Source organism: Myotis myotis, unplaced genomic scaffold, assembly GCF_014108235.1.
Source record: "Myotis myotis isolate mMyoMyo1 unplaced genomic scaffold, mMyoMyo1.p scaffold_m19_p_3, whole genome shotgun sequence".
NCBI classification, from domain to species: domain Eukaryota; kingdom Metazoa; phylum Chordata; class Mammalia; order Chiroptera; family Vespertilionidae; genus Myotis; species Myotis myotis.
Genome location: NW_023416335.1, coordinates 110,550,970 through 110,573,861, shown reverse-complemented (window position 1 = coordinate 110,573,861; position 22,892 = coordinate 110,550,970). Strand labels below are relative to the sequence as shown.

The following is a 22,892-nucleotide window of genomic DNA, read 5'->3' as shown; positions in this document are numbered from 1 at the left end:
CCAGTAACACCAATCAGAAAGAATGTATGCTTCCCTATGTTCATAGTAGCACAATTTACAATAGCTAAGGTCTGGAAACAGCCCAAGCGCCCCTCAGTGAGAATGGGTTAAAAAAGCCATGGAACTTTTATACCATGGAATCCTATGCAGCAATAAAAAAGAAGGGTCTCTTACTCTTTGAGATAGCATGGAGGGACCTGGAGAGTATTATGCTCAGCTAAATAACCCAGTAAGAGAAAGACAAGTATCACATTATCTCACTCATATGTGGAATCTAGTGAACAAAATAAGCTGATAAACAAAATTGATCCACCAACAAAAAAGCAATAGAACAGATTGCAGAATCTCAGAGGGAAGGTGGTGGAGGGTGTGGGGGAAGTGATCAACCAAAGAACTTGTATGCATATACTGTATGTATAACCCATGAACACAGACAATTGGTGGTGAAGCCCGGAGGCAGGGAGAGGGTTGGTCCTAGAAGGGGTCAATGGGGAAAAAGGGGGACATATGCAATACTTACAAAGCTAAAGATTTTTTTTTAATTAACATTAAAACTGAAAAGTAAATGAGATGATCAGTCCTAAGCTAGCTTTAACAATGTGAAAAATCATATTTGCTCCCTGGCCAATGTCTTTCGATGGTTAGTGGCAGCCTGCACTCCTAATAGTCAAGGGTTCGATTCTCAGTCAAGAACATATACCTCCATTGCAGGTTCACTTCCTGCACTCCAATCAAGTGTGAGAGGGAGTCAAGCAGTCAATGTGTCGCTCTCACATTGATGTTTCTCTCTTTCTCTCTCCTGCTCCCTCCCTCCCTTCTACTCTCTCTGAAAAGCAATGGAAAAAATGTTCTCAGTAAGGATTTAAAAAAAAGAGAGAGAAATCATATTTACAACCACCCAAAAGAAAATTCAAAAGAGAAATCATGCCCCAGCCAGAAGGTTCAGTTGACTGAAGGACCATCCGGTACACCAGAAAGGCTGCAGGTTTCATCCCTGATTGGGGTGCATACGGGAGGCAACCAACCAATCTTCCTTCCTTCCTTCATCTTCCTTCCTCCTTTCCTTCCCTTCCCTTCCCTTCCCTTCCCTTTCCTTTCCTTTCTTCCTTTCTTTCTACGGGAGGCAACCAATCAATGTTTCATTCTTTCTCTCTCCCTCCCTCCCTCTCTCTCTCTCTTTCCTTCTTCTCCCTCTAAAATCAGTAAGCTATTCTCAGGTGAAGAAAAATAAATAAATAAATAAATAAATAAATAAATAAAATAAAGGCAAGATATTTAAAAAAGAGAATTCTTGAGTAATTCTTATAGCATTTACCTTTTTATGTAAACATCACAATTTATATCCAATTATCTTTATAGTATTTATTTGAGATGTGAAGACAATAATGGAATGAGATTCCAAGAAAAATCTGGTTGATAAATGCTATTAGAGAAAACAATTAGAGCCATTTACAATACATTCAGAAGAATGGTGGGGGTTTTTGTGTGTGTTTTTTAGAGTGGTGGGTTTTGATCAGATTAAGAATTACCTGTTTGTATTCACTGACACAACTTTGGCAGCAAAATCTCTTTTGCTGACCATCAATCACCAGGACATTGTTTCCAGCACCTTTGCTGGGCAGGTACTCTCCACATTGTTCACAGCAATTCATTATCAGACCATTGGCCATTCTGTATCTATTAAAGCAGTGGTCACTACACAGCTTATGAGTCATATTTTTAAAGCTAACTTCATGGCGAATCTAAAAGAAAAACAACAAACAAAATTTTATAAAGCAAATGATTATGACAAGTAGTCAAATAACAAGATACTCCCATTGAAAAAAAATGCCTCACTAATGTTTTAGTGAAAAGCTTGTTTAAGCAAAAACGAAATATAACACATATTTCATTATTCCTTGAATCATTTTTATACACCCAAGGAATACATGTATAGTGTGGAGAGGACCACCAGTGACATAACTACAAAGTTCTCTAGCAGTATCTAAAAATAATACAAAACAACCCAGTTTGAATATTGCTGTTATAAAACTTCTAAAACAAACAGACTGGAAATCTTCAGATAAATCCAAAAGGAACTATAAATAAGTGCACTACTTTAGAAAAAGGAGGAGAGAGAACCATTATTACAAATCACTCAAATGAGGTATGCTCACACAAGTTTTTTTTAATTAAATGCCAACACTTTAATACCGTATTAACAATGTGAAGTTACCAAACTTCATTTGTTCTACTTCTTAAGCAAGATTGTTGCCTTATTTATTTAGTCAGCCTATTGATTTAAACATGGTGGTTTTGTCTGTGAGTTCTCCCAACCTCAGGAAAAAAGTCAATTCATATTATATTTTAATTTTTCCTAAATTATTCTCACTAGGGGAGAATCAGATTACATAATGGGATACTCATCAGATCAATTTTTATATACCCTCACTTTTAAGGTATACACTAATGAAAGATTATAACTGCTATATAAAGTTAAAAATATTTCCAAAAGTTAAAATCAAGTGATAAAGCACAAAAGTACAAACCTCTGTTAGTTTACCACAAATTGTACATCTTGATTTATTTAGAGCTCCTTTAGTAGGATTCTGTTTGTCTTCATAGAGAGACAGACAAGACGTACTACAGAATTCCTGGAAGGACTCACTTGAGTCCACTTGAGCAACGATGGTTCCTTTCATTGTAGTTATATCTCTGAAAATAAGAGGAACAACTTAAAGTAAAATTCTATTTTTAAAAATAATCAAACAGTCCTAGCCAGTTTTTCACAGTGGTTAGAGCATTGGCCTGAGGACTAAAGAGTCATGTGTTCGATTCTGGTCATGGGCACGTACCTCCATTGCAGGACTGATCCTGCCCCGGGAAGCAACCAACTATGTGTCTCTCATATCCATGTTTCTCTTGTCTCTCTCCTTCCCTTCTACTCTCTAAAAAAAAAAATCAATGGAAAAAATACATTTGGTGCCCGGGCAGTATTGCTCAGTGGTTGAGCGTTGTCGACCTATGAATCACCGGGAGGTCAGGATTCAATTCCCAGTGAGGGCACACGCCCGGGTTGCGGGCTCAATTCCCAGTATGGGAGTGTGCAGAAGGCAGTCAATCAATGATTCTCTCTCACCGTTGATGTTTCTATCCCTCTCACCCTCTCCTTTCCACTCTAAATATCAATAAGAAATTTAAAAATTTTTTAAAATATATATATACACATTTTCGTGAGGATTAACAAAAAAAAAATCAAACATAATAGTAACTGACATTTTTAATTTCTATACAAGCAAACTATTTTATATTGTTAAGTCCTTGCCACTACACCCAATTTATCCTTAAGCTCATTAACAAGGCTTTCAGATATTGGTAACATTTTAAAAAACAAAATGGCTGTTATTATTTATATAGAGTTTAATGTCAAGGCCCAATTTATTGAGTTATTAAGTTACAATACCTATTCAATTCCCCTCACTTGGGATAAGTATAAAGCATGAGATATCTAGGTCACAGGAACATAATAAAAATAGCCCCACCTACCATTCTATACAGCTCTCTAACTGTAATTAGAAATGTTAGGAAATGGAGTCCTAACCGGTTTGGCTGAAAGGATAGAGTCCCAGGTTCAATTCCGTTCAAGGGCACATACCCAGGTTGCAGGCTCGATCCCCAGTAGGGGGCATGCAGGAGGCAGCCAATCAATGATTCTCTCTCATCATTGATGTTTCTCTCTCTCATTCTCCCTAAAAATTAATAAAAACCGATTTTTTAAAAAATGTTAGGAAATGACAATACTGATAACCATTGAAGTTTTCCTTCAATTCTCAATTTCAAGATGCTATATTACAGCATGTAAGTCTTTTATTACTACTGTAAAGCAATCTAAAAAGTGTATAACAATTATTCCAATATTTGACTTTATTAAACTCGTATGGAGCACTAAGACTTTTCCAAAATTCTAAGATCAAAAATATCTTCCCAAATTTGGGCTCCTCCAAGACATGGTACAAGAAAATCCACCTGATTTGACCTTGCATATTTCACTTATTTTTAACTAGTGAAGGCAGACTGAAAAATTGGCAGAAGAGAGCATCCTATCTCTCCAAGGCCGTCAGAAAACTGGTATCTGAACCTTGAAACAGTGACTATTCTAATGAGTTAATGTTCAAAACACACATAAACACATACCTATTTTAATACAGGACTAACCATATATAAACTGCCTAATAATTATATCTAATTAATAATATAAATATATATTTTTACAAATTCAAGGAGTCGATGAAGATTGCAGACAAAATTAACTATAAAATCTATACCAAACTCTATAAAATAGAAAGCCTTTTAATCATAAGCTACCTGGGCTTGAGAGAGAACCCTCTAAATCGGTGGTTCTCAACCTTCTGGCCCTTTAAATACAGTTCCTCATGTTGTGACCCAACCATAAAACTATTTTCATTGCTACTTCATAACTGTAATGTTGCTACTGTTATGAACCGTAATGTAAATATCTGATATGCAGGATGGTCTTAGGCGACCCCTGTGAAAGGGCCGTTCAATCGCCAAAGGCGTCGCGACCCACAGGTTGAGAACCACTGCTCTAAATCATTACAAATTTCAGTTTAGCTTTAAGATTCAATCAGCTTGCTTAACAATTTTGAAAACAGAATAATTCGTCTCTAAGACTTTAACAGTTTTCCTAAAATTTTATACCACCAATATTCAACTATATGGAATTATGTTTAAAAGTAAACCTTACTTTTTACACATAACACACAGTTTCTTTGGAGCAGGCTTGTGAGAGAAGGAGGAAAGGCAGGTGGTAGAACAAAAGAGGTGAGCAGATCCTTTTCGTTGATAAGCTGTCTGTCCCTTTTGTAAAGGTTTTTTGCAGTTTGCACAAGTGACTTTTACTGGTTTGGTGGGTTGCTGTTGGGCAGAAGGCTGGAAAATCTGTTTAGGAAGCGAGGCCACTGGTGATAAAGAATCCACCCCTGGCTGTTTCTGATTTCGAGGAAATGAAGCTGATTGGGAAATCCAAGAATCTTTAAAAAAAAAAAAAAAAAGCACAAGAAAGAGCAATGAAATGTGTATCAGAGAAACAGTTTTAACTTCTCATTTTGTACAAGTATAAGACATTAATAAGGCAGCAGCATAGCAGAAAGGTAATAAACACATGTTTTGGAGAAGAATGGCTGATTGAGGCCTGGCAGGAGTTGCTCAGTGGTTAGAGCGTCGGCCAGCACACAGGAGGGTCTCGGGTCTGATTCCCAGTCAAGGGCACATACCTGGGTTGCAAGTCTCATCCCTGCACTCCCCCTCCCCGACTCAGTGGGAGGCAACCAATCGATGTGTCTCTGTCACATCAACGTTTCTCTCTCTCTCTCTCTCTCTCTCTCTCTCTCTCTCTCTCTCTCTCTCTCTCTCTCTCACTATCTCTATCACTATCTCTAGCTCTCTCTCTCTCTCTCACTTTCTCTCTCCTTCCCTCACCTCTCGCCCCAACCTTCATTTTCTCTAAAAATTAATATCCTCACTCCTCAGGTGAGGATAAAAAAAATTTTAAATGACTAGTTGACATTCAGGTTCCATCACTTATCAGACCTCGAAGTTACTTAAACTCTATGCCCAAGTCTCCTCTAAGCTGGAAATGGTACCAAGATGATATGAATGCTAACATAAAATGAAAAAACCATGACTAGCACATAGGAAGCACTAAAAATATTAGCCTTTAGTTCTTTTTTTTTTAAATATATTTTATTGATTTCCCACAGAGAGGAAGGGAGAGGGATAGAGAGAAACGTCGATGAGAGAGAAACACTGATCAGCTTCCTCCTGCACACCCCCTACTGAGGATGTGCCCGCAACCAAGGTACATGCCCTTGACCGGAATCAAACCTGGGACCCCTCAGTCCGCAGGCCGACGCTCTATCCACTGAGCCAAACCGGTTATGGCTAGCCTTTAGTTCTTAAACAGGAAGAACTAATTTGCAGAGTAATAAATAAGCAAGGAACACATACATCAACACAAAAGTACAATAAAATCTTGATCAACCAGAATCATTGACAAATATAATACAGGTATGTTTATATATGATTATATTCAAAACATCTTTTTAAGAACAGTGTTTCCATACATACATTCAGTTTCATGGCCTCTAAATATACCACATAATAGCAAATAAAATTAAAGTGTTACACAGAAATGACATAAATCAACATATATATAGTAACCAATCCAACATATTGCTCTACACTGCTAACAGTTCAGCATATCATAGCATTGAAGGTACATGTCTCATTAACACTGGAGTGCAGGTATTCATCTGTCCATCTTTAATAGTGAGCTGCTTCGGCACTTAGCTGCAGTCTGCAGCTTCTGCATAGTTATAGTACCACAGACTTCTCATGACACTACCAACAGCATAAACTTGTTTTCATTATGAAACGTTTTCAGGCCACCACTTCTAATTTCCATTACTTTGATATCATAACTTTTTTCATTTCTAGTTTCTTCTACATTTTGAACTTCCATACATAAAAGCTGAACTTCCAATGATAAGCCATTACTTTCCTTCCATAGCAAGTACAAATATAGCCAAAACTCAGGGAAACTAATTTTTTTTTTTTTATAAAAAAAGAGGGAGAAAGTCTTCTTTTACACACACATAAATATATATATATATATTCCCTCTGCCACACATACTAGAGGCCTGGTACACAAATTCGTGCACCAGTGGGGTCCCTCGGCCTGGCTTGTGGGATCAGGCCAAAACCGATTCTCCAACATCCAAGAGGCCCTGGATTGTGAGAGGGCACAGGCCAGGCCAAGGGCCCCCACCGGTGCATGATCAGGGCTGGGGAGGGATGAGGGAGGTTGGTCAGCCAGCTGGAGAGGGACCGTGGGAGGACTCCAGGGTGCGTCCGGCCCATCTAGCTCAGTCCCAATCGGCCAGACCCCAGCAGCAAGCTAACCCTACTGGTTGGAGCATCTGCCCCCTGGTGGTCAGAGCATGTCATAGCGACTGCTCAACCAGTCAACTGTCTGCCCCCTGGTGGTCAGTGCACATCATAGCGAGCAGTTGAGCGGCCTTAGCATATCATTAGCATATTACACTTTGATTGGTTGAACGGCTGACCCATCGACCGGACACTTAGCATATTAGGCTTTTATTACATAGGATATGTATGGAGAGAGAGAGATTGATTGATTTCAGAGAGGAAGGGAAACATCGGTAATGAGTCCTAACCAGTTTGGCTCGAGGGATAGTGTGTCGACCTGTGGAATGTCCCATCAAGGACATATACCTCAGTTGCAGGTTCGATCCCCCACCCCAATCAGGGGTGCGTACAAGAGGCAACCAATTGATTTGTTTGTCTCACATCTATGTTTCTCTCTCTGTGCCTCTCCCTCTCCCTTCCACTCTCTCTAAAAATTAATGGAAAAATATCCTCAGGTGAGGATTAACGAAACAAACAAAAAAAGGAAACATCAGTGATGAAAGAGAATCATTAATTGGCTGCCTCATGCACACCCCCTATTAGAGCCCAAAACCCAGGAATGGACCCTGACAGGGAATTGAAATGAGGCCTCCTGGTTCACAGGTAGAAACTCAATCACTGAGCCACACCTATGGGGCAGGGAAACTTCTTTACTACAAAAACCTAAAGAAGAGACCACGCTCTCTGGGACAGGGAGAGATTACCACCGCTGCGGCACTCCCGGGACTGCGGGACTCAGGCACGGAGCCCACGCCATCTTGAAGGGGAGAGCGGCCTCTAGGAACTCATCAGCACCACCACCCAGACAGGCTTGGGATATTGCCCGCGACCCAGCAGCCACTCCAGCCAAAATCCTGCTGCCCACCCGCAGACTCGCAGACCCTGGGATCTCCACATCCAAAGGAGCACCACGCCCACAGCAGTAAGTGCAGCCACCCCTTCCCAGCGGCAGACCTCCGACATCGCATTTGCGTGTCTCCAGCACGCAGGTCTCCGAGGCACACCACTCCATAGATTTCTCTTGGGAGTCACTGTACGCCCCAACTGGGTGTGATTTTGTACAGACACAGGCGCACTGCCCCCCAGTAGAAATTCTGAATTCCCTCTGCCTGATTAACTGCCCACACACACCAAGCTGCGCAACTTAAGTGCCAGGGCCCTTCAGAGCCAGGGTCTCTCAGAGTGCGTCAGAGCTCAGCGCACGGCAAAGGCACTGCCACAGTTGCTCACTCCCCCTGAGCCCATCTATCACAGGGCACTTTGGGAAGCCGCAGTGAGCCTCCACTGGGTCCGATCTTGGACAAATAGGGACGCACTCCCCTGGGCAGTAGAAATTCTGAATTCACCCATCCTGGATACCTGCCCAAAGACGCCTCAATTAACCGTGCCAGGACCCTTCAGAGTGCTTCAGTGCGCCTGCGCTAGCAAACTCATTGCGGGTGCTCCTGTATACCACCACCGGGAATGAGCGCCTATCCTCCATAGGTGCATCAGCAAAAACTGAGTTTCCTCACCCCACAGCTGCAGAACTCTGGACACTACACAGTTGCATGCTTTCCCAGCATGCAGGACTCCCAAGACAACCTCTCCACAGGCAGCCCTGGAGCCTCACCGTGAGCCCCGCTGGACATGTACTTAAAACAAACAGGGGTGCATTTCTGGGCTGTAGAAATGCTGAATTCCCTCTTCTGGGATAGCTGCCCACAGACACTGCAATCCAGTGGCTTCAGAGCCAGGGCCCTTCAGAGTGTGTCAGTACACCCTGCAGGCAAACACACCACAGGTGCCCCTGTAAACTGCCGCTGAGATCGCGTGTATCCAACCATGGAGGCAGCAGCAAAAGCTGAGTTTGCCCACCACACAACTACAGAACTCTGGACACCACAGTCACGCCTTTCCAGAACACAAGCCTCCTAAGCCCCACCACCCCAACAGACAGCTTCTGGGTGCCACTGTGAGTCCCCGTTGGGCACGCATGATTTCAATCAAGGGCACAAGAAAGCAAAAATTGGGACACCCCCTCCATGGCTGCTGACTTCTAGACACCTCACTTGCTCCTTTTCACCTCACAGGCCTACATCAAGAGAACCCAAATAGCTCAAGTAGGGAGCTACACTAGACTACCAAGCCCAGGAGACCTGAGAGGTCACACCAGTAGCACCATACCCAAAAGAAACTGGGTAGCAAAGCAATCGGAGCGACAGTTAAAACATTACAGCAAAACATGGGAAGACAAAAAAGCAATCCACAAAGGAAAGAAAAAGAGGAGTCACCAGAGGGAGTTAAATGAAACTGAGGCTACTAACTTATCAGAGAAAGAATTCAGAGTAATGGTTATAAGGATGCTCAAACAGCTGGATGACAAATACACACAACTCAATGAGAATTATAAGGAACTGAATAAGAATGTCACCAGCATGAAAAGGAACCAAGAGGAAATGAAGAATGACATAGCTGCAATAAAGAACACAATGGAAGGCTTAAACAGCAGACTAGAAGAGGCTGAAGACCATATCAGCAAATTAAAAGACAAGGTAGGAAAAAACACACAAACACAAGAGCAACTGGAAAAAAAACTTAAAAAGCAAGAGGAGAGCCTAAGGGAGCTTTGGGACAACGCAAATGAAACAACATTCGCTTAATAGGGGTACCAGAAGGAGAGGAGGAGATGCAAGGAATAGAAAACTTGTTTGAAGAAATAATGACAGAAAACTTCCCTGATACTGGCAAGAAAAAAACTACACAACTCCAAGAAGCACATAGAGTGCCAAATAAGATGAACCCCAAAAGAACAACATCAAGACACATCATAATTAAATTGGCAAACACCAACGACAAAGTAAGAATCTTAAAGGCTGCCAGAGAGAGACAGAAAGTTACCTACAAGGGATCACCGATTAGAATATCAGCTGACTTCTCAACAGAAGCACACCAGGCAAGAAGGGAATGGAATGAAATATACAAAGTGATGCAAAGCAAGGGAATGAATCCAAGAATACTGTACCTAGCAAAGCTATCATTCAAAATTGAAGGTGGAATCAGGAGCTTCACAGACAAAAAAGGGCTAAGAGAGTTTATTACCACCAAGCCAGCAATGCAAGAAATGCTAAAGGGACTGCTATAAAAAGAAGAAACAAAAAGACAAGAAACACAAACAATAAGAATAAAAATGACCACAAACAAGTACTTTTCAATAATAACATTAAATGTAAATGGATTAAATGCACCAATCAAAAGACACGGGGTATCTGAATGGATAAGAAAAGGTGACCCATATATTTTCTGTCTCCAAGAGACCTACCTCAGAACAAAGGATTCACACAGACTGAGAGTGAAGGGAAGAAAAAAAAATTTTTCAGGCAAATGGAAATGAGAAAAAAGCTGGGGTTGCGATACTTATGGCTAACAAAATAGACCTCACAGTAAAGGCCATAAAACAAGATAAGGAAGGCCACTACATAATACTAAAGGAAGCAATTCAACAAGAAGATATAACTCTGGTAAACATATATACACCCAATACAGGAGCACCCAAATACATAAAACAACTTCTGGAAGATATCAAGAGAGAAATCGATAGCAATACAGTCATAGTAGGGGATTTTAATACCCCACTGACCCCACTGGATAAATCCTCTAAACAAAAGATCAGCAAAAAAACAGCAATCCCAAATGACTCACTAGATCAGATGGACTTCATTGACATCTTCAAAAAATTTCACCCCAAAACTACAGAATATACATTCTTCTGCAGTGCACATGGGACATTTTCAAAGATAGACCATATCTTAGGACACAGGCAAAGTCTCTTCAAATTCAAGAGAATAGAAATCAGAACAAGCACCTTCTCAGATCACAATGGCATAAAACCAGAAATCAACTACAATAAAAACATTGAGAAAAAAACACTTAGAGGCTAAATAGCATGCTATTAAACAACTGATGAGTTACCAGAGAGATCAAAGAAGAAATAAAAAGCATCTTGGAAACAAATGACAATGAAAACACAACAATCCAAAATCTATGGGACCCAACGAAAGCAGTCCTGGGAGGGAAGTTCATAGATCTACAGGCCTACCTCAAAAAATAAGAAAAAGTGGTAATAAATGATCTCACCCTACAACTCAAAGAGTTAGAAAGAGAGCAACAAGAAAAGCCCACAGTATCCAGAAAGGAAATAATAAAGATCAGAGCAGAAATAAACAACACAGAGCCCAAAAAAACAATACAAAAGATCAATGAAACCAAGAGCTGGTTCTTTGAAAGGATTAACAAGATTGATGAACCTCTCGCCAAGCTCTCCAAGAAACAAAGAGAAAGAACCCAAATAAACAAAATCAGAAATGAAAGAGATGAAGTAACAACAGACCCTACTAATATACAAAGGATTGTCAAAAAATACTACGAACAACTCTACTCCAACAAACTGGACAACCTCGATGAAATGGAGACATTCCTAGAAAAATACAAGCTTCCAAAACTCAATCAGGAAAAATCAAAAAACCTGAATAGGCCAATAACTACTGATGAAATTGAAACAGTCATCAAAAAGCTTCCAGCAAACAAAAGCCCTGGACCAGATGGCTTAACAGGGGAGTTTTACCGAACATTCAAAGAAGAACTAAGGCCAATCCTCCTCACACTATTCCAAAAAATTCAAGAGGAAGGCACACTTCCAAGCTCATTCTATGAAGCCAGCATTACTCTAATCTCAAAACCAGATAAAGACACCAAAAAGAAAGAGAATTACAGGCCAATATTCCTGATGTACATAGATGCTAAAATCCTCAACAAAATTCTAGCAAACCGGATCCAGCATTACATTAGAAAGATCATACACCATGACCAAGTGGGATTTATTCCAGGAATGCAAGGCTGGTACAATATCCACAAAGCAATAAACGTGATACATCATATAAACAAGCTGAGAGACAAAAATCACATAATCTTATCGATTGATGCAGAAAAGGCATTTGACAAAGTCCAACACTCTTTCTTGATAAAAACTCTCAGTAAAGTGGGAATAGAGGGATCATACCTCAACATAATAAAAGCCTTATATGAAAAACCTACAGCCAACATCATACTCAATGGGCAAAAACTAAAACCATTTCCCTTAAGAACAGGAACCAGACAGGGATGCCCACTTTCACCACTCCTGTTCAACATAGTACTGGAAGTGCTAACCAAAGCAATCAGGCAAGAAGAAATAAAAGGCATCCAAATTGGAAAAGAAGGAGTAAAATTGTCATCGCAGATGACATGATACTATACTTAGAAAACCCTAAAGACTCCATCAAAAAATTAATAGACCTAATAAATGAATTTGGCAATGCAGCAGGATACAAAATTAACGCCAAGAAATCTATGGCATTTTTATACGCCAATAGTGAACTTATAGAAAGAGAAATTAAAAAAACAATCCCATTTGCCATTGCACCAAAAAAATTAAGATACCTAGGAATAAACTTAACTAAGGAGGTAAAAGACCTCTACCCAGAAAACTTCAGGACATTGAAAAAAGAGATAGAGGAAGACATAAACAGATGGAAGAACATACCGTGTTCATGGATTGGCAGAATCAAGATCATCAAAATGTCCATACTACCCAAAGCAATCTATAGATTCAATGCACTCCCCATTAAAATACCAACAGCATATTTCACAGATCTAGAGAGAACTCTCCAAAAATTCATCTGGAAATAAAATAAACCCTAATAGCTGCTGGGATCCTGAGAAAGAAGAACAAAGTAGGAGAGATCTCAATACCAGATATCAAGCTGTATTACAAAGCCACTGTTCTCAACACTGCCTGGTACTGGCACAAGAACAGACATATAGACCAATGGAATAGAATAGAGAACCCAGAAATTGATCCAGACCACTATGCTCAATTAATATTTGACAAACAAGGCAAGAACATACAATGGAGTCAAGACAGTCTCTTCAATAAATGGTGCTGGGAAATTTGGTCAGACACATGCAAAAAAATGAAACTAGACCACCAACTTACACCATACACAAAAATAAACTCAAAATGGATAAAGGACTTAAACGTAAGACGGGAAACCATAAAAATATTAGAGGAATCCACAGGTAGCAAAATCTCAGATATATGCCGAAGGAATTTCTTCACTGACACAGCTCCTAGGGCAATGGAAACTAAAGAGAAAATAAACAAATGGGACTATATCAAAATAAAAAGCTTCTGCAAAGCAAAAGAAACCATCAACAAAACAACAAGAAAACCCACTGCATGGGAGAACATATTTGCCAATGATATCTCTGATAAAGGTTTAATCTCCAACATTTATAGGGAACTCATACAACTCAACAAAGGGAAGATAAACAATCCAATCAAAAAATGGGCAAAGGACCTAAATAGACACCTTTTAAAAGAGGACATTCAGAAAGCCAAGGGACATATGAAAACATGCTCAAAGTCGCTAATCATCCGAGAGATGCAAATCAAAACAACAATGAGGTACCATCTCACACCTGTCAGAATGGCTATCATCAACAAATCAACAAACGACAAGTGCTGGAGAGGATGTGGAGAAAAAGGAACACTTGTGCACTGCTGGTGGGAATGCAGACTGGTGCAGCCACTATGGAAGACAGTATGGAGTTTCCTCAAAAAACTAAAAATTGAACTCCCATTTGACTCTGTGATCCCACGTCTAGGAATATATCCCAAGAAACCAGAAACACCAATCAGAAAGGATATATGCACCCCTATGTTCATAGCAGCACAATTCACCATAGCTAAGATCTGGAAACAGCCTAAGTGCCCATCTGTAGATGAATGGATTAGAAAACTGTGGTACATCTACACGATGGAATACTATGCTGCTGTATAAAAGAAGGAACTCCTACCATTTGCAACAGCATGGATGGAGCTGGAGAGCATTATGCTAAGTGAAATAAATCAGTCAGAGAAAGATAAATATCACATGCTCTCACTGATTTGTGGATTATAATGAACAACATAAACTGATGAACAAAAACAGATGTAGAGACAGAGAAGCATCGATCAGATGCTCAAAACTCAGAGGGAAGGTAGGGGAGGATGGGGGTGAGGGGGAGAGATCAACCAAAGGACTTGTATGCATGCATATAAGCATAAACAATGGATGTGGACAACAGGGGGTGAGGGTGAGGGCAGGATTGGGGGGATGAGAGGACATTGGGGGGATAAAGACACATTTGTAATATCTTAGTCAATAAAGGAAAAAGAAAAAAAAACTAAAGAAGGCTATTTCATATTGCTGACCCAGTCCATAACTAATGGTTTCAACAGGCTGCATACACTGCTATTCAAATCTTACTTTACTCCACAATTCCCCCCACCAAAAAACATACATACTTTATACGAAGAATAAATAGAGTTTTTTCTGGATCCTGTTATTCTGTTATCATCAGGGTAACTGACCAGTTTTAATAAATGGATAACAATAATATTGAAGACAAAGAAAGAAATCACTGAAAGAAATGGCAATTCTACCTTCTGAGAGGCCTTCAAACAAAATCTATATTTGAACATATGCTAGAAGGAATAGCTTTTTGCAACACAAATTCTAACTCCCTACAAATTTTCAATTTGTAGTCTTATCATTTCCATATATACTTAAAGGAATCTATTTAAACTTAAGGCATCTATTAACTTGATTTTAAAAGCCTGGTGCTTTTATTTTCAGTTTAGTTTTAGGCCCTACATAAATAATGTAATGGCTCCCTTTAACTATATTTCAGCTCTTACATTTCCCCTATTTTCAAATTTCACCTCCTGCAACACCAAAAAAACTTTTAGGACTAGAAGGTACCTAATCATTTCACATCATGGGACAGCAGTTTAATCAGTCTGAGAGCCAAAATTTTAAAACTCTGTATCACATATAGCCAAAATTTTACAACTCTCTATCACGAATAAAAACAGCAAATAAATATAAGAGCTGATTCATAAATTCAAGAGCAGGTATATGTTTCGTTTTTCTCATGAGTACTTTACATTGCCTTGTGTAAGAGTTTGAGTAAAGAGGAACACAACTCTTACAATCTGTCCCTTTAACCAGCAATATTCCTAAAGCAATACGTATCACAGATACATTAATAAGAACATTCTAAAGAGCTATTTACATAGTAAAACTTGGACCCGAGCTAAATAGAGAATTAACAAAATCAAACATATTTGACATAGTCAAAAGTTTAAGATTTATTACTAGGCATTCAAAGGAGTAGTATAGGAGGGGAGAGTTTGAAAAACTATACCTATACTATGATCTCAGATTAGAATTAAATATACCATTCTCAATGGTGAGAATGATTTTTCTTTCTCATACTCATATTTTTATACATTTATAATTACGAGACAAAATAGCCAATTTAAAACTAATTGAACATCATCATTTCTTAAACTTTTATGTGAGCTGGAAGGTTACAATAAAAGACGCTCTAACATACAACTGGTAGTAGTACAAATTGGCAAGAACTTTCCAGAAGGCAGTATGACAATATATTTCTGCAACGTAAAAATGCCCTACAAATATAAGCGCGCTCGCGCGCACACACACACGCGCGCACACACACACAGTGTCAAGGGTCTTCGAAAGCATGAAAATGTTTCAAAACTGAATAATAAGAAAGACATTTCTTTCAAAATCTCTATAAACCAGACACTATTTTAGACCATCAATATTTAGGGAGACAGGACAATATACTCCAAAGAAATAATCAGAAATTTGAACAGAGATGTTGATGGTATACCTATAATAGCAAATATGGAAAAAGTCAAGTATGGGAATGATATATTCATACCCAATCATTATGCAGACATTAAAACTGTTTTCATATGTTAATGGTTTGAGAAAATACAACGTAATAACAAATGGGAGGAAAACTGGAATCAAAATTATACAGAGTTGCATTTCAACCAGATTAAAAAACACAAAGGAAAAAGACTGAAAGACATCCACTGAGAGCATGACCCTTTAGTTAATAAGACTTCAGGGGACTTTTTCCCTCATTTTTTAATTACAGATTTTTCAAACACTCTCTAATAATTAGTCATTATTATTTTAAAAAAAAAAAAAAAAAAAAAGAATATAAAAGAAATATGACAAGAGAAACCAAGATGGCGGCATAGGTAAACACCGGAGATTGCTGCCTCGCACAACCACTTCAAAAATACAACTACTAGGCTGGCCACTTGTGTGTGTGTGTGTGTGTGTGTGTGTGTGTGTGTGTGAAAAAAAAAAAATACAACTAAACGACGGAACGGACATCATCCAGAACCACAGGAAGGCTGGCTGAGTGGAAATTCTACAAATAGAAGGAAAGAGAAAAGCATACCGAGACTCAGAGGAGGTGCGGTACGGAAGTAAAATACAAAGGTGCGGAGGTGCATGCAGAGAGGGCTGGAGACTGAGGACACTATTGTCTTTTTCAATCTGGAGGGAGTCTCAAGCTCTATGCTCCAGTTACGGGCGATTCTCTGGGGACCCAGACTCATACGGGAGAAACTGGACTGTCTGGCATCGGTCGGAACTCGAGGGCAGCTTTCTCTCGGAGGCGCTCGCAGCGATTGCCGGGACCTCTGAGGGCAGGACTGAGAGCAGCCATACTGCTCGCTCCGCCCGTCCTGTTGACCTCCTGGGACCCCGTTCTGGATGATGTCCGTTCCGTCTTTTAGTTGTATTTTTGAAGTGGTTGTGCGAGGCAGCAATCTCCAGTGTTTACCTATGCTGCCATCTTCGTTTCTCTCGTCATATTTCTTTTATATTCTGTGTTGTTGTTTTTTTGGTTACAATAGTAATGTCTAATTATTAGAGAGTGTTTGAAAAATCTGTAATTAAAAAATGAGGGGAAAAGTTCCCTGTAGTCTTATTAACTAACGGGTCATGCTCTCAGCTTTTGCATATGAAAGGCCCAGCCCTTTGTAATCTGAAAATTACTTAACAAACTGCAGCTGGCATAAGGCCCCAGGGCAACTTGCATTGCTTTACAGCTGGCTTCTGCTGGATAATCTCAGGCAGAGGCTAGATTAGCACCTCCTTAGATCCAAGAGCCAGTGTACCCAGTGGTCAGAGTGGGACCATCCAGATTACAACTCCTCAGATCCACAAGGGACACACTCAGGGGACAGACTCAGTGAACACCAAAGCCGCACTGAAGCAAGTCTTGCCCCATAAGGGTGTCTTTAGCACAGAAGTTCTCCCACCATAGACACTGCTGATTCTCATAGCCAATTTGCCTGGAGGTCAATTCATCCCAGTGATACCTACAACAATCAAGATTTAACAACAACAAGACTGTCCACAAAGCCCACAAGGGGGTGCACCAAGAGTGTCTACCTCAGGTAATAGGGGAGGCTGAGACACTGGGCCTTATAGGACACCTAGCACTGAAAGCCACTCTATCGACACAGCGAAGCATAAAAAAATGCTGAGACAAAGAAACAGGACACAAATGACAGAAAGGGAGGAAAGCAAACTACTGGATATAGAGTTCAAAACCACACTTTTAAGGTTTTTCAAGAATTTTCTAGAAACCGCCGATAAACTTAATGAGACCTTCAAGAAATCTAGTGAGACCCTCGATGTTATGATAAAGGAACAACTAGAAATTAAGCATACACTGACTGAAATAAAGAATATTATACAGACTCCCAACAGCAGACCAGAGGATCACAAGAATCAAGTCAAAGATTTGAAATACGAAGAAGCAAAAAACACCCAACCGGAAAAGCAAAATGAAAAAAGAATCCAAAAATACGAAGATAGTGTAAGGAGCCTCTGGGACAGCTTCAAGCGTACCAACATCTGAATTACAGGAGTGCCAGAAGATGAGAGAGAGCAAGATATTGAAAACCTATTTGAAGAAATAATGACAGAAAACTTCCCCTATCTGGTGAAAGAAATAGACTTACAAGTCCTGGAAGCGCAGAGAACCCCAAACAAAAGGAATCCAAAGAGGACCACACCAAGACACATCATAATTAAAATGCCAAGAGCAAAAGACAAAGAGAGAATCTTAAAAGCAGCAAGAGATAGACAACCAATTACCTACAAGGGAGTACCAATACGACTGTCAGCTGATTTCTCAACAGAAACTTTGCAGGCCAGAAGGGAGTGGCAAGAAATATTCAAAGTGATGAATACCAAGAACCTACAACCAAGATTACTTTACCCAGCAAAGCTATCATTCAAAATTGAAGGTCAGATAAAGAGCTTCACAGATAAGGAAAAGCTAAAGGGGTTCATCACCACTAAACCAGTATTATATGAAATGCTGAAAGGTATCTTTTAAGAAGAGGAAGAAGAAAAAGGTAAAGATACAAATTATAAACAACAAATACACATCCATCAACAAGTGAATCTAAAAATCAAGTGAATAAATAATCTGATGATCAGAATAAACTGGTGATTATAATAGAATCAGGGGCATAGAAAGGGAGTGGACTGACTATTCTTGCGGGGGGAAGGGGTGTGGGGGATGCGGGAAGAGACTGGAGAAAAACCGTGCACCTATGAATTAAGGACAGTGGTTGGGGGTTGAGCGCGGAGGATGGGAGGGGAACCGGGTGGAGGGGAGCTATGGGGGGAAAACAAGGAACAACTGTAATAATCTGAACAATAAAGATTTAATTAAAAAAAAAAAGAAATATGACTAGCATTTCATAGAGTACTAGAGGCCCAGTGCACAAATTCATGCACCAGTGGGGTCCCTCAGGCTGGCCTGCAGGATCGAGCCTAAACCAGCTCTCTGACATTCCCCAAGGGGTCCCGGATTGTGAGAGAGTGCAGGCCAGGCCTAGGGACCCCACTGGTGCACAATCGGGGTCGGGTAGGGATGCGGGAGGTTGGCCAGCCAGGAAGGAACCACAGGAGGATTCCAGGGCGTGTCTGGCCCATCTCGCTCAGTCCCAATTGGCCGGACCTCAGCAGCAAGCTAACCTATCGGTCAGAGCGTCTGCCCCCTGGTGGTCAGTGCTCATCATAGCAAGCAGTTGAGCAGCCTTAGCATTCATTAGCATATTATGCTTTGATTGGTTGAACGGCTGACCGGACAACTGGACACTTAGCATATTAGGCTTCTATTATATAGGATTCTACACAGCCTAAGTTTAATCATTTCTTGTTATTGTACACAATTCCTAGGCTGACAAAGTTGCTAATGAGCCTAAAATGATGAAAGAATGAGACAGACACACACAGGCTTAGGGACAAGTGAAAGAGAAAGTGACACCCACAAACATGGTCATGAGAAAGCCAGAATTCTTACAACGTTTTCACCGAGCAAAGCTACCCACAGAATAAAATTTCAACTTTCAAATATAAAAAATATAATAAGAAGCTAAGTAAAAATTAAAATCAGATAGGTAGTCAAAATTAACAGAGAAAGTAAAACAAATATAAATGCAATTACATCATATTATATTTTTCCTTAAGTGTGCTATTTATCTTTTTGTTCTCTACACATTAAAAAACACAACTAAAACTAAAAATATACAAGCAAAAAATGAGTACATGACAAATAAAATGCCAAATTGTTACAATTTAGTGGTGGAATATAAAGAGTATTTTTTTTAATCCATTAGACATATAAGTTTGTGATTGATATTCTAATAATTATGGAGAAATACTATAAGTGTTTTTACTCTCTGATTAGTTAAGACTTCAAACTTAGAAGTCAATAGAACTAATATACCTTACATAAATCAACTAACCAAGGTGGCAGCAATTACTACAATAGAAAAAGCAACAGCCAAAGTTCAAATTCATTTACATGGGGTGGAATATCACTCATGGCTTACCAGGACTATGATGACTTGCAGATTCTCCATTCTGAAAAACATCTCCTGCCACATTCATTCTACCAGGATTAAAAGGTCCTACTCCAGTCTTGGTCTGTGAAGTTAAAGATGGGGTGTATGTTTGCATATTAACACCAAAATTACTTGACTGCAGTCCGTTAGAGACATCTCCCAGGTTGGTATTCTGCAGTGATGTTACATGTGTAATCATTAAGTTCATATCTCGCCCGTCAGTATTTTCTAATTGGCCATCATTCACAGAGCTTACACCTGTTTCTAAGGTGGTAACATTAGCAATCTGAATTTCAGAGTCTGGTTCTGTGGTGATACCACTATTACCCATTCCTGCATTTACCTTACTTCTTGAAAAACTGGAAGTAGAGAAATCCACATCATTGGTTCTGTTTTTAGTCTCAGGAGGTCTCCGAGGTTCAATAAAATTGGAGGAATTTTTCTCTTGCCCTTGATTTGTTTCCATGTCCTCTTCATCATCAATGACAATTGTTTCACTTACATTTCCCTTCTGAGAAGCCAAGTCTTTTGAGGAAGGAAGAATTTTGGAATCACTTCCTTGTAGTTCTTCATTTTTTGATGATGTAAATGTTATGGTTCTTTGATCAGAAACCACTGATGCAGAAGATGGGGGAGGTTGTACAGGTTCAATAAAAACAACATCATCATCATCTTCCACTGATGAGTTTTGAAATTTATTAGATCTACAAACTAAAGGATTAGGTGCACCACTAAATGAATTTCCAACATTCGTGAGACTAGTTGCCATGGCCGTACTCCCTAATAAAACAGGAGTCTGATCAGTCAGTTCTAATCCTCCCACTGAACCTGTGTCCATGCCAAGGAACCTGTTAAGGAGATAGAAAAAAGAAAAATTATAAGTGGTCAGGACATAACATTTTATGTTGCTCTAATTGAAGGAATTTTTTTTTTAAGTTCCCTTTCTTTTCTATTCTAAATGAGAATGATTCTTATATAATACCCCAGAAAATTTTGATATCCATTATGATCTTCTCTTATTCACTAATCATTTCATAAAGTTTACATGTGAAACTCTAGCAATAAGAAAAAGGTAATTATCCAATTTTCAGCTCCACCACCTCCTCTCCTTCACACTATTTGCTCTATAAACTAAAACTGAAAACATATAAACCCTCTTACACTTGAGCAGGAAAATAACCAAAATATGATAATAAAAATCCCTGCGCTATACATTTATCCCTCTGTATTCAATAAAATAGTATGGTTTAGTTCCTAATTTCCCTTACCTCGTCTTTTTTTTTTATATATATAACCCCTGATTTTTATCCTCCCGGGCTCCCATGTAGCTGTATGATTAAACCCTTGTAAGAATCTGAAATCTTGCCCTAGCCAGTTTGAGCATCCACCTGTGGACTGAAGGGTCCTGGGTTCGATTCTGGTCAAGGGCATATGCGCGGGTGTCAGGCTCGATTGCCAGTGGGGACCGTGCAATCAATGATTCTCCCTCATCAGTGATGTTTCTATCTCTGCCTTCCTCTCTGAAATCAATAAAAACATGTTTTTTAAAAAAATCTGAACTCTTTCTTCACCCTATCCTGAAAGCTTAAATCTTTATTTGCCAGGCACCTTTTTCTGACAGCTCAATTAATGTTTCTTTCTTTTCAAATTTAACCCATTGAAATTAATAATTATTCAAAGTGTGTATACATTTTTGGGGAACACTCTATATGTATTAGTCTGTAAAATGGCCCCAAAAGATATCAAATCCTAAACCCTAGAACCTATAAATGTTACCTTATATGAAAAAACAGGGGGTTCTTTGAAAATATGATTAAGGATTTGAAACTAAGATTACCTAGGTGGGCCCTAAATGCAACTATAGGTGCCTTTATCAAAGAAAGTTGGATGGAGAATACAGTATAGGATCAGTGATGGCGATCCTTTTGAGCTCGGCGTGTCAGCATTTTGAAAAACCCTAACAACTCTGGTGCCGTGTCACATATAGAAATTTTTTGATATTTGCAACCATAGTAAAACAAAGACTTATATTTTTGATATTTATTTTATATATTTAAATGCCATTTAACAAAGAAAAATCAACCAAAAAAATGAGTTCGCGTGTCACCTCTGACACGCGTGTCATAGGTTTGCCATCACTGGTATAGGTACAAGAGAATACAGTGTGACCATAGAGGTAGATTAGAGGAGACTGGGTGATGCAGCCAAGGAATGCTAGCAGTCACTAGAATGTAGAAGAGGCAAGGAACTCATTCTCCCCCCAAAGCCTCCAGAAGAAACATGGTCTTGCTAACATCTTAATGAGCCCAGGATCACTGATTTCTGACATCTGACTACCAGACTGTGAGAGAAAAAATTTGTTTTAAGTAAACTTGTTTACCCTCAAGTTTGCAGTAATTTGCTACAACTATAGGAAATAAACACAATCCACTTTTTAGGTATAGCCTCAAAACAACCCTTGATATAGCTATAAAATTTGTCCCATTTTAAAGTGGCTTCGAGATGCTAACAAACATGCCCAAGCCACACACCTAGAATGCACACCCAGGCATTTATAACTCAATAGTTCAAACTCTTCACCACTCTGCTATATTCAACTAATACTTTCTGAATACCTACTATATATACAGGGCTGTACTGAAGCCAAAGAGACAGCACACAGTTAACAGTAAAGAACCAAGAAAGAAAGAAAATAAGTTCTTGAGCAAATGGAGAGGATAAGGTCATAGGCACAGATAGCAGAACTAATCTTGAACATGAATTACCTAAATCTCAGAGACAAAACAGCAAGAAAAAACAAGGGGGAAATAATGACAGGAGAATATAGATTGTATATAATTTTCAGATCTGATGGATGGGAATTTGAAGTGGTTTATAAATGCAGCCTCATTTTCATCGAGTAGGTTATCTGATGAGAGGAAACTGGTTGCAGAAGTCTTAAAGCCTGGTCTAAGAGCCCCAATGCCAATTCTTGAACCCTTTGTAATCCTTTCTCGAATAAAGCAACATAGACCACTTTTTATTTTTATTTTTAAATATATTTTATTGATTTTCTACAGAGAGGAAGGGAGAGGGATAGAGA

General features: G+C 39.4%; 1 protein-coding gene across 10 annotated transcripts in view; it reads right to left on the bottom strand.

Annotated features, from left to right (window-relative positions):
- ZMYM2 (zinc finger MYM-type containing 2) overlaps positions 1-22,892 on the bottom strand; it is a 163,692-nt gene that overhangs the window by 91,781 nt on the left and 49,019 nt on the right. For 8 of the 10 annotated variants that reach the window (XR_004965691.1, XM_036296747.1, XM_036296751.1 and 5 more), the window contains exons 3-6: positions 19,799-20,658; positions 4,745-5,030; positions 2,529-2,694; positions 1,530-1,742 (exon numbers count right to left, since the gene is read on the bottom strand). Coding sequence is in view for 9 of the 10 variants with exons in the window: in XM_036296747.1 (XP_036152640.1) it covers positions 1,530-1,742; positions 2,529-2,694; positions 4,745-5,030; positions 19,799-20,648 (1,515 nt within the window). In the remaining variant the exon portion in view is untranslated. The remainder of the gene's footprint in view (positions 1-1,529; positions 1,743-2,528; positions 2,695-4,744; positions 5,031-19,798; positions 20,659-22,892) is intronic. The other 2 variants (XM_036296745.1, XM_036296748.1) reach the window with 1 other exon arrangement.